General features: G+C 39.4%; 1 protein-coding gene across 1 annotated transcript in view; it reads left to right on the top strand.

The window, feature by feature from the left end:
• Nucleotides 1-13,312, top strand: part of exoc4 (exocyst complex component 4) — a 144,260-nt gene that overhangs the window by 83,209 nt on the left and 47,739 nt on the right. Inside the window, exons 12-13 of the mRNA XM_026147677.2 lie at nt 3,317-3,419; nt 5,855-5,971. Coding sequence (XP_026003462.1) covers nt 3,317-3,419; nt 5,855-5,971 — 220 coding nt within the window. The remainder of the gene's footprint in view (nt 1-3,316; nt 3,420-5,854; nt 5,972-13,312) is intronic.

Genomic DNA, 13,312 nt, shown 5'->3' with positions numbered 1-13,312 from the left:
AAGTTAACAGCAACTCCTTACATGTATTGCTTTATGATATTATCCTTTTGGAAGATCCGACTGTGTTATCGTGGTGTCTTTAAGCCGTTTGAGTAGTGACATTAAGCACTATATGTGTCGTTTGTGGGTTACAGGGACTCACTCTGAAATCCTGCTGTCCCTTCAGTGATTCATTTCCTTTGTTGGGCTGTGTTGCTGTTTTTTGCCAGTCGGTGTGTCAGTGACTGTCATATTATTTTTAGGGCAGCTGGAAAAAAGGTGTGTGTGTGTGTGTGTGTCTGTGCGAGTAGATAAGCAGATTATTTAAGGTTATTAAGATTTCACACACAGGGGTGAATCTACACGGCATTATTGCTGCTGTGTCTCTCCACTGCTTCCACAGCGGCTCCTTAGCGACTTGGCTGACACCTCTGCTGTGTACACCTGCCATATGGTTGACTGGTGTGTTTTGTTGTCACCTCTCAATGAAACTGACATTGTTAACATCACATTGGGCCCAATTATAACAGCATCATCAGCTAAATGGGCAGTGTTACTGAAGTCTGGTGGCATTAAACGCATCTTATTAATGAGTAATTTTTAAAAAAAAATTCTGTTAATTGGAAGCCAGTTAAGAAAGCATTTTATGTATTTGCCCACTGGTAACTTTACTAGTATGATTTTTTTATGAGGTAAGTTAGACTGGTATGCAGGTCTAAATGCACATTTATTTCTGTAGAAATAAGAGAGCCTTAAGGATGTTGGCTGCTTTTATGAAACAGTACTACTTTGCCCTTTAAAGCGTGTCTGAAATATGCTTTGGCTACTTAATATAGCGAGACAAGACTTGTTCAGGGGAATAGAAAACTTTTTTCCCACCATTAATGCAGAGAGAATTCAAACCAGACAAGTTGAGAATCTATCAGACCAAGTCATTTTCTGTTGTATAGTGCTGTAGCTCATGATAACAGGTGAAAATGGTAGGTTAGACAAGTGTAAAAGCAAGCTCAGATGTAGCCTTGAGAGATCATATTAAGCTAGCTGTCATTCTTCAGTGAGAGGACAGTCTGTCTCCCCATGTTTCTGTTTGAGATTTTGCTCGCAGTGTCTACAAATGGGCTTCTACACGCTGCAGAGAAGAGTACTTTCTGAGTTTTTAGGCAAGTTAATGGCTTTTAGATGGGTATGTTTGTGAGGGCTTGCATGTGTGTTTTAACTTCTATGCTGTCATTTGTTATCACCATCATCAGCATCATTAGAAGTATCTCTACGGTATGCCATGCCACCAGCAAGGCAGACGTTTGGAAGATGTGGTTGTAATGATAATAAGCTGGGAGAGATTTTCTTTTAGGATCCATTTGGAAGTCACAGCTCGTCTGTGCTTTTCCCTGTGTTATTTATCCATTTACATTTTAACCAGGCTCACTACTCTATATTCCAAATGATCTCTCTGAAGCCACTCAAAAACATTTTGTTTAATGTGTGTTGTCTTGCTCACTGAACATGTGCTCTTTGGGCTGTATAAGCACTGTGGGCCCCAACAGTGCTTTTAGCCAAGCTACCTTTGCTAAACTTCCTCGCATCACCCATGGGCTCTGTATCCCGGGGAATGGGCCCGCGGCTCGGTGCCAGATGGCTGTCTGGATACACAAAGCCGTTTTACTGCCTCGTCCCTGCTACATTACTCAAACGTTATCACCCCTGCCTACAAAAATCCATCTGTGCTCACACACCAACTTATAGATTCATCATCTTGGCACTTGTATTGAAACAATGACAATATTGACAGCGTGCGAGGGATCGCAGAACAACACGATGCACGTTCAACCTGGCAACTTTTATCCTGTGATCAATTTCTGGAAATGAAGTTGTCAACAACAGGAAAAAAACCACACACACACACGTATGTATGTATGTATATATATGTGTGTGTGTGTGTGTGTGTGTGTGTGTGTGTGTGTGTGTGTGTGTGTGTGTGTATTTATATATATCTTGGCTCCATGGTTTTGCAAGCTTGACGGTTTTAATGAGGCCACAGAAGAGTTTTTCCTACTTAACTTTCTGTTGTGGTGAGTTTCAGTGGGAATCAATGGAGGATTTAGAATAGGTTTAGGTTTCTTGCTCACCCTGTCTCTCTTGCCTACTCTGACACACAAGGATGCACGCACATACAGAAACACACTGGCTCAGCTCTTGCTGACTAATTGGGTACAGTTGCTGAGTAGTGTGATCCCACGGCTTGTGCTCATTGTGTGCTTTTTGAGATTTGTTTTTATTTGTGGGCATTTTTGTGTGCGTGCATGTCTGTCTCTCTCTCTGTGTGTGTGTGTGTGTGTGTGTGTGTGTGTGTGTGTGTGCAAGCTTTAGGTAATCAATCATCCACCTTCACTGATCTATATTCCAGCATAGACTAAGTGTCACTAGTTGTCTGCAATGCTACAGCCTGTGGGCCCTAACTTCCACTTCGCATTACTAAAGCACAGAGACAGGTTACCAGGCAATGGTGTAGCCGTCTTTTTTTTACAAATGGTTATGTCCAGCTGAATCTCCAATTGGAGTTATCTTCACAGCCTCAGACCTGTATTATGTTCATCTCCTGTCTTCACTTTTTCAAGATCTTCCCACATAAAGCATTTCGTTTTTCCTTGTCTTTACACACTCTCTGTTTCTCTGTTCTGGAAGTTGAGGTCATACATTAACTGTCTTATAGGTCAAAGAATTCTGTTGTGAGGAGTTTGATTTATTTGTGCATTTATATGTGCTGAGCGGTTGAGAAGGCACTTACTCTTGCATGGTTTGCCCTGTGGTGTGTGTGTGAGACAAGGCCAGTGACCAGTGATTCTTTGACAAACGAGGTGTGTATGTGCCTCTACAAACCCATATATAACTGTCTGACCCTATCTGACCAAGCAGACACCAGCGTTTGGGAAGAATTCTGAGAGCATACACTCTGCAGCTGTGATTGGTTCATATTAATAACTCTGTAAAGCTCTGGTGTTTTATTTTATACTTTCCATTGTGTTTCTCTGTACACATCCACTATTGCAAACACACAGCTGAGAGTTAGCTAGTCTAACTGAAGTTTGCCCTAATGGCTCTAAGGAGCTCCACTGGAGCCTTTAAGCTTTATTGCCCTACTGAAAGGCATCTTGAGGGGCATTTAAAGCTTTCCAAAATTTGCTTCTATGGCAGACCTTACTCCTTGAATTGATGCTGGATCCAGTGATACAGTGTTATTGTGTTGCTGGTGTCAAGCCTGTATACTTCAACATGAGCCACTACTCACAGGTGTTTTTCTGATGTCTTAAAATCTGTATGTTTTTCCTTTTCTTTTCAGATTCATTAAGGAAATAGAGATGAACATGGGGCCAGGTCAAGCCAAGCAGTGCCAGCTTCGAGCTTTCCTCACTTACTACATTAATGATCTGTTCCTTAACCAGGTTAGTATAATGACAAATTGATGGATTTTATGAATTCTCACAGAGTGCGATATCAGCAGTCAGTGCAGCGCTTTAGTGAAACACCAGCTTTCCCAGAAATCAATCCCTCACATTAAGAAACCGCAGCTACGCTTCATTGTAACTTCTTCCACTGCAGTCAACATCTGCTGTGGTTACTAATGAACTAAAAAAAATTCAGGTAGTGTTTAAAAAAACAAAACAAAACTCGACCTAATTTAAATTTAGCTGTTATCCCTTTCAGTATTGTCTACTTGTACAATTATGCACTTAATCTGCTGTGTCAGCATTTCCATGTCAAAGTCCTTTGGTTTCAACACCATTCTGGACAGAAAGACCACAGCGAAACAAAACACATATTCTCAGTTTTCTCTGTGAGAAGAAGCACAATGGCACAACAACCAAATTTACATCTTTAACATTTTTTTTTTTGTTGCTTTTTATAGACACTTAGAGACTCAAACTCTTTTAAATGCTGGATTTTTAAAAAATGTATTGTAGATGCTATTGTATTTATATATCTCCTCTCACTGAACACTGATTTTTTTTATACTGCATTCACTTAGTGTAAACTTGTGAATACAAATAAACACAAATAAATTTGACTTAGTGTAGTTTAATTGATTTATTTTTCGTACTGTAAATTGGGTGGATTTAGCAGTATTGCCTGTTTTTAAAAGAATAAAGTAAACTACTTTTTTGTTTTATTTGGATTGACATAAAATACCAATAGACCAATAGGATTTGTTGGAATAAGAAAACACACATCACTGCAAAGGTTCTTAAGATACCTTGAAGAGAAATCAAGGTTTTTGGGTTTGGGGGGGAAAGCTACAATATTTATAGAAAGATTTATTATTTTATGTAATTATTTCAGGCATATTTAAGTATAATTTTGTTATTTTTTATATTTTTTATATTTACAGTTGCTTAGATATTGCTAGATAGTCTGTGGTAATAAACTTTTTATAACATTGTATATGTATAATAGAGTAAACAATACACATATATCTTGACATCTTACATCACATGTTGATTTCCTGCCCTAATTTTTAGTTTCACTTTAACATTTTGTAAATACATAAACATACATTCCCAGAAATTTTTAATATAATGTAACTGAAGCTGCTCATATTTTTGAAACTTGCACATTTCTAGTAGTTTGGATTGTTCATTGTTGTTAAATGACTAATGCTTGCTTACAGAGTGTGTGTTTGACTTTTTTAAGGCTATTCAAAAGTTCAAAATGCTGCTGTGTCTTCGCTCTAGCCTGCCTCATTAGCTGATAACCTTTAAAACTCTGCAGTGAAGAGGGGGAGGGAGCAAGACGCTCACAACATTGTTTGCACCGGGCCTTTATTTCTCTCCCATTTAGATATTGAAATGTAGGCATATTTCTATACTTTGACTTTTTTTTCATCCCCGTTTCACAGTGGTTTCCTCAGATGCTAAATTTGCAGTCTTTTCACAACACTAGAACTGCATCACGCATAGGTTACCCACAAGGCCTTATTTCTTAATAATAAAAGCTCACTTCACCTGCGATTTTAGCTTCTTACATCAGGAAACCACAAGCAGTGTTCGTGTGAATGAAAGGAAGCTCAACGGGAAGAATCGGAGCCAAACCTGATGTTTTGAAGCATGGACTTTCAGGGCCTAGTCATGTTCAAAACGAAATGGCATAGTACTAGAGACCACTGTTGCGTTTGAATTTCAAGGTCTTAGCTCAGTAGAATGAGGTGTGCTAATGCAACTACACGTTATTTTCCAAGTATATGTGGCCATAGATAGAACATAGATCTCTCCCTGTTTGCAGGTTCATGTATTTTAAACAGAAGAGTTTCCTGCACAAATTAAATCTATTCTGCATCAATCTGTGTTTTATTTGTTTGGTTTAAAACTGCTTTAGCGGGCAGCACGGTGGTTAGCACTGTTGCCGCACAGCAAGAAGCATTTGTCTCTCAGTTTCTTAGATTTTCTTTTCACTTTTAAGTTACCTACATGATATGCTGTTTTCAAGCTGCGATCTATTTTCCCAGCTATTTTCATTTATTGCATCTTTTGCCAAGTCAAGCGAAGCCAGCTTTATTCATAAAGCACTTTAAAACAGCAAGTACTGACCAAAGTGCTTAACATTAAGAACAGAATAAAAATGCAAAACCATTAATACAAAAACAATTCAAAACAAGTAAAAATCAACTCTCATACTGTGGCTAATGAAAAGAGGTAGGTTTTACGAAATTACTTAAAAATGGATTGTGAAGAAGTCCTTCTCTGGAAGCAAGGTTTTGGAGGAAGTTGATCATTTACTTGATTACTGATTACCTCACTCCATGGAATGGCATGGAAAACAGATCTTCATTCATTTCCCCTGTAAATATATTATTTGACGCAAACTTTTGTCAATCAACCATTAGGTACGGACAGAGATTAATAAGGAAATCGAGGCAGTTAGCAAGGCAGCTGATCCTCTGAAGATTCTTGCCAATGCTGATACCATGAAGGTTCTCGGTGTCCAGAGACCCCTACTGCAGGTAAGAGACACTCACCATATTCCAATCAACAATTAAATGCTTGGTAATAGCGTTCAACACTTGTAAATGTACTGATACTATGTATGTAATGGAAACAAACGTGGAGAGTATTGCCAACACAACTCACACAACTCAACGTCACAAATTGTGTCCTTAAAAATTATCATCAGGTTAAATCAACAATCTTCTCAGTGTAAAGTGGACACCTGAACACTCATGGACTGGACAATGATTGTGCAAAGGGTGACTACCTACAGTTGCAAAGAAATCATTTGATATGTTTCATAAATACCTAAAAGAAGAAAAGTATTTGTGTGTTATTAGTTCAAACAGATTGTTTATAATTATCACTTCAATGAGGAAAAGCCTGGTAATTCCATAGGGTTTCCAAACTTTTTACTGCAATTATCTACCAGCTTTGATCAGGTTTGTCAGCACTTTTGCTTTATCTGGATACTCTGAAGTGCATTGGACTTTTTTGGTGTTAAAAACCTCACAAACCTGTGTGCACCCACAATATGCGAATAGCACATGTCTGGATGCATGCAGCTGTTTACGTACATTCACCTCACTGTTTTCTGTGAACTGTTTCTTGGTTTAGGTTTTTAGACAGACAGATTCAGAATCCCTTCTCCCTCACTTTCTCTCTCAGATCATTATGATCAGCCTGCCAACTATTTCACAGGATCATAATTAACGCTGAAATCGTGCTTGATCTTTTTGGAGCTGTTTCTAAGTGGTGGTTACAGTGTGTGACACACGTGCACATATATGTCGTAGCTCTTATATGTGTCTTTCATGGGCCTTTTTCTGCAAAAAACAAATTTTTGATAATAATGGCTGACCTTCTGAGGGTTTTGTGGCTGAAATTCAGTGTGTCCATGACACACACACACCACATGACTGTGACACTTCATGGCCGCTGTAGCAGAGAAGAAAAATGGCTTCACTTTTTAGATGTTTCTTCATGTTGTGCCTATGTGTGCAAGTGCAGCTTTCTCTTTAGGTGTCCTAGTAATTATTTCCTGTTCAACAGTCAGGGCCCGTGCACATGCATGCACATAGTTGTTTTGTTATTGTCCTGATCTTGTGATATCTACCTTGCTTTATTTTGTTGATTCGATTTTACAAACTATCGAATCAACTCATTGTGACTTGCTAAAACACTGGCTCACGTGGCTGATTTTTGGCAGTCTTTTTAATTCAAAACAGGTTCGTGGCAGGTTGAGGATTATAACAATGCCAAAGTCAAGATTCAGACAGTTGGCAAGATTTGTCTCAGCTGTCAGATTCTCAATGTTTAGTGGGTATGGCTGTCTGTGTCTCCAGTATTGTAAAAATGTATGTTTTGCATGCACGCTTTATTTTTTGCATATCGGTCTATAATATGAATGTTTGTATGTAAGTGTGTGTTTGTCCACGCAGTTGTCAAGGAAGACAGTGTCCCAGTTTGTTTTTGCTGTGGGTGTTTGTGCGGCAGACCTTGGATATGAGTTGTCAGCTCGTGTGTACGCGTATGAGTGCGTGTTTTGCTGTGTGTGTTTGTTTCTGTCAGAGCCTTACTGTCTGCGCGCTTGGTTTTCTCACTGGGAGGGAACAGCGGTGGCAGTTCATTACAGAGAGAGAGACCGTGGGCGTTTGGAGTTCAGCGGGGTTTGTTTACGGCTCGGGCCCCTCCTTAACGAGGAGTTCAGCATCTTGCTAATTATGCTGCTGTGGCTAATGAGCCTTTCTGCTGATAGTGGGGAGTGCAATAAAACACTCCTTTTGTTTGGGCTTTTTGCCTTTTTTAATTGGGCTGAATAAAAGACCCTTCCCTGCTTCTTCTCTTGTGATTCACATTCTAGGGTCAGGATGGCATTTGTGTGTTTATGGTAAGTTTTTCATGTGTGTTTTGGTAGCAGTTGTGTATGTTTTGCTACCTGTGTGTGATTTTGTTTTTGGCCTCCAATTTGAGAGCCATCCTACTGCTTTCTTTGATGGCCTTCATCCACATGGCCACTGTTATGACAGACTGCGCTCTCTCTTTCACAGTGTGGAGTTTTTCTATTCACTTAGTTGTCATGAGAGCTTTTGATAATGGAGTTTGACAGAGTTCATCCAGAGAATATATACTAAAATAGTTTTTGAACTGGTTCTGCGTAAAGTACTTTGTCAGGAACTTCTATCTAATCATATTGTGAGTCTCTGTGCTTGCACTAGTTAATTAAAGATTAATCAGACGTGTCTTTGTGTCTACATATCCATGGTGTTGGTGGACACATATGTACTTTATGTGCCCCTTTTAAGTCCCCTACTACTTTCTGTGCCAGATGCTATCAGAAAGAAAGAAAGACACACACTGGAATCACAACCAGCATGGTTAGAGGAGGGGGAATAGCCCAACATCGCTACACAACATTAAACACCCTCTCTTATACACCTTGGCTGCAGCCGCATACAGCAAACCATAGGGGAGCACATTTTATAGATGCATCTGCTCTCTGCAACCACTGAAGCAAAAATTTATGTGCGCAATAGTTTGAATTGGAAGAAGATATTAGCATTTGGGGTTTGGGGTTTTGTATGGTGCAGAATTTCATTGAGGTAAGAGCCTAGCGGCACGCGTACATAGACCATTGGTCACTTTTAAAAACCTGTGTATACACAATAAGGCATAATTATTGTGTAATCTTTGTGTTTCATATATATACACATATACAGCAAGACAATATGTATGCTATCCTATCCTTCTGACCCTCTGTGATACAATATGTGGTGGGGTTACCCATGGTCTTTTTTTTCATTGCTCCCTCACATATCATGGGTAGAATATTTATGAATGCATTTACATGACATTAACTTTTGGAGTGGATCATAGTTATTAAATATATTTATGTTTTATGAATTATTTGACCTTTTGTTAGTGATATCTCTGCAGGAGAAACAGACAGAGTGACTTTGTGGAAAGGCTGCACAAGAGTCAAGGTGAATATCACAGCTTATGTTTGCTTAAGCAGCCTTTAATAAGCAATAGACATTCAGTCTAGGCATAGGTTAATAAGTTATAATGATAGGGGCAATGGTTTTCCTATCACTAGGTACCAGCGGTGTCAAATACTGTTTTTATATATCATGTATATGTATTCATCAAATTGATATGATTAAGAGGTGACACTGGCTGTATATTGTCCACTAGGAGCATGAGATAAGGGCTTTCTAGGGCTGTATATAGCTCAGTGGGAAAGGTTAATGTCCATTCATGCATCTGTGTGATAGCATAGCCTGGGCTGATAAGTCTCCAGAAGAGAGTTAATGTTTAAAAAGAAAAAAAAACAAGAGCAAGGCAGCCAAGCTACCGATGTCTGCCTGTTTACAAATTCTTTCAGTTTTTCTGGTTACTTTCTTTCTTGCCTTGTCTTTGTTGCTCTCAGCCACTCATTTATTGTCACCATAGTTATTCCCATTTCATTCTTGTTTTTCTTTCCTTTTTGCAGGATCTAAACAGCAACTGTAAAGCAACACACAAACATACACGCCGGTAGCCGCAGCAGTGTGATGCTATCTGTCCAGAGTGTTGCCACTGATTGATTCATTTAATTAGAGTTAGATCGAGGGAAAGGAGTATAGACGGAGGGAGAGATGGGGAATAGAATAGAAGAGCAAAACAGGATAGGGAGGGTATGGTCACTCTGCTGGATAGCTGTGGAGATTGGCTCCATTAATCTTGGTAGAACCCCCCTAGTGTCCCCTTTACACACTCACTTTGTGACGTCCTAACATACAAGAATACACAGTGCGCACATGCGGGGACACACAACTGCAATAAGACCAACCCACCAGAACACATTTCCCAGGCCCTGAAGACCGTGATGTCGAGCCACCTGGCTGGCCACTTGGTGCGCTTGTGTTTCTTAGTGGGTCTGTGAGTGCAGATGAATTGTTTGTATTGAGCTTGTTTACTTCATTAGTCAAGACCACATCAGAGCCATAATTACAGTACACATCAGCCCTCTCTTTCCAGCTAAGTATCATTCAGCTTGGTCCCCAGTGTCTGCGCACAATAGCCGCTAACTAGTCCTTTTGTATCTGCATGTTAATGGAGTAATTGTCTGTGCATTTGTTATTCATATGTGCACCTATTTGCATGTTTTGGGTGTTTGTCTACAAACATAACTTGTTCTTGAGCCAGATGAAGACTGATTTCATTCACTCGCTATCAGCTGCCAGAGCACTCATGGTATTGCGGATGTGTTCAGCGGCCAATGGACTGCTAATGATGTTGACCTTTTAGATTTCATATTTACATGTAGCTTTGTGAGAGAGAGAAGGTTGGAAGCAGGCACGCATGCAGACACATACACGTGTTAATTGTGCATGCACACACGCTTCCACCTCCAGTAACTGTAATGACACTGACCTTTTTATTTGCGATTATGTGTGTAGGCAATGTTTATTTGTGGAGGGTTGATCGCTTCTTGTTGATTGGCTCCCTGCTTTCCACCTCACCCCCAACCCCAATCACGCCATTGCGCATACACATAGACAGTGGAGATGATGGTGCTGGTGGTGGTGGGATTCTCTTTATTAAGGAGACTCTCAGCTCCCCGTTCCCATCAACAGACACAGCAATCACAACACAATACACCTGTTAGCTGCATCAGCCGTGCCCTGTGATTGTGGCACAAGTGGAGGTGGGAGGTAACAGGAAGGGGGGTATTAGGGTAGTTAGTATACACACATGAACAGTAGACACACACTCATTTACTGCCTCAGCACACTGGGAGATGAACAAACACAACCATCTTCACCAGAAACAAAACCATCAGACAGTCCCACATTTATTAGTAAAAGGTTTGTCAGGGGAAAATGCTCAACAACCATTTTTATTTGACCAAAATCGGCATTTTCACAGAGAAATAAATAATATAAATGCTTTCCCATTTCCCAACATTTTCTCCTGACTGTTGCTTGGAACCCTCTGCTACATTATCTGTCATGAAAGCGATTGTGGCCAAGCATCCGGTTGACAGTTTTACAGCTATTAAGAATTATCGAGAAATAAAGCACCTTACCATTCTTACCCACAGCACTTTTGTCTTTGCTTAAAATTAGTCCCTTCAATCTTTTTTTTTTCCTCCTCGACCAAGAGACACAAAGTTGTAATCACTAAGTCTACATGGTGCTCTCTAGAGATTGTGTGATCTTATGTTCTCATCTTGGTAGTAGCACCTTCAGTCTATCTTTAATATTTAATTAGTGCAGAAGTTTATTTTTATTTTTCCACAAAATGAACACTATGACTTCCTTCTGAGTTTGTTCACCTCAAAGGCTTATTTCTCTTCTTCCTCCTTCCTCACTGCTGAAGGTCTAACAATACCTGCCACCCACCTTTGTCTGGTTATCTCACACCAAACACATGTACTCCTGAGGCTCACACCCAGCTGCCCTGGGCCAATAACCTGCCACTGCCATTGATATGTGACACAGCTGTACTTTTTTTTGGTAGTATTTTTTTAAAATATATTTTCGCACAACTATAATAGTTATATATTATTAAAAAGAATTGTGTGGTGTATTAGAGAGAGCCTTTAAATAAGCCAAGAAAACACCTTGAACAGCCCTGGGTGGTGCATGTTCACACCACGCATTGCTTCCACAGAGTTTCTGTGTGTAACAAGACATAATCTTTGCCTTTGGACTGAGTCAGTTACAGAAGGAGAAGTTAAAATGTCAGCTCAACCACAGACATGCCCTCTGGTTTTAAAGAAAACAGGCTGAAGGCTCCTGATAGAAGGTTTTGCTTGAATTTTTAATCTGCAAATGAAAATCTTTGTGTTTTGTGAGTATTGTTTATGTTTTTACATGTAGACCTAATGCTTAACACAGAAAACACATGCATTCCCCCAACATAAAGCATTCAACTGCATTATAAAATATAACTTTCATTCACCGACATGTAAATCAAGTTGTTGTGATAAATAATTCATGGTATTTGCCAATATGTGAGAAGGTAGTTGGGGGAACCAAAACACGCACACCAAAAAACTGGGGGATTATGGGGTGATTACTAGAATGGAGTTTGGGGTCACAGTGGAGATTCAAATGGCACATTTGAACTCCAGAGTGATTCCCAGGATTAGTATGTGCAGAAGCTCCATATTTTACCCCGCATTTGTGTTTGTGTGTGGGCGTAAATAGGGTGTGTGTAGTGTAGAAGCCCATCTGTAATCATTCAAGTGTGATATTGCTCCTCATCTCTCAATTAAAACACTTGCGAAGCTTAATGCATGTTTGTATTAAAAGTCATGATTGTGGTGGTGGTGGAGGAAAAGATGCATTCTTTTAATACCTCAATTTGTCCACCCGCAGGTTGTGTACAAGCATTTATTTTATAGTAACTTATTACGCCTTACTGTGGCCATCATAGTTATATCCGTTAGTTTCCATTTCTCATTTTAAAAATATCCAGCCTCACATAAATATGTGATTAGATTTTCATAATTTTGATGATGAGCTGATTTTACCAACGGTTCTACAATGTTGGCATTTCATTCGATGGCACTCAAAACTACATCTGTTTTGCCATTTTCAAAGATTTCATCTGGAGTAACTGAGTGTTCGTTATGTTACCGTTTTAGATGAAAGGTAAACACAATTATGTTTACTCAAAGGTTATGAAAAGATTCAGGCTGAATAAGCGAAATGAGTTGTGGAAATAGATCAGTCAACCTCAAAGCTGCTTTCAAAACTTCATAAAGAATTTGCAGAATATTTGCTTTTGAAAAAGCTGTGACATCAATAAAAAACAATGCATTTCACACCATTTTTATCTCCCAAGTACATCTTATGTTTCTCAGTTCTCTCAAAATCTTCCAGATTAGTTAGTTTCTCTGTTTTGTTTTATATACAGTCCATTAGAGGACTGATTGCTTGTACTTAATTATAATTGATGGAGGGAGTTCATGTGTGTTTGTATAATCGTCAGAAATAGACAGTTTTCACAGTTTTTGGCAGTGGTGTGAAAAACAAAAAGACGCCATGATTCAGCAGGATGATACTTATCCCTCCTATTAAAGCAGCCAGAGTATAGTAATTTTTCACAGAGTCCAGGGACAACTTTCTTTTTCACATGTTTTTATGTGTATATGATAAGTGGGAAGTATATACAAAATGTTTGAAGTCCTTGAATGTTGGCATTGTAAAGCAATTTTTTTATGTAACAAGCAACAGTAAATCACAAAGGTGGTCTTCTTGGTATGATTTAAGCTGCTCTCTTTAGTGGTCGCCATGGCAGATCCTCTGCCTCCATCACAGCCTATCCCTAGCATAATCTTCAGTCACAACCCTCTAGCACCCCTG

Source organism: Astatotilapia calliptera, chromosome 17, assembly GCF_964374335.1.
Source record: "Astatotilapia calliptera chromosome 17, fAstCal68.1, whole genome shotgun sequence".
Taxonomy (NCBI): domain Eukaryota; kingdom Metazoa; phylum Chordata; class Actinopteri; order Cichliformes; family Cichlidae; genus Astatotilapia; species Astatotilapia calliptera.
Note: the sequence above shows the minus strand (reverse complement) of the source record. Positions and strands in the feature narration are given on the sequence as shown.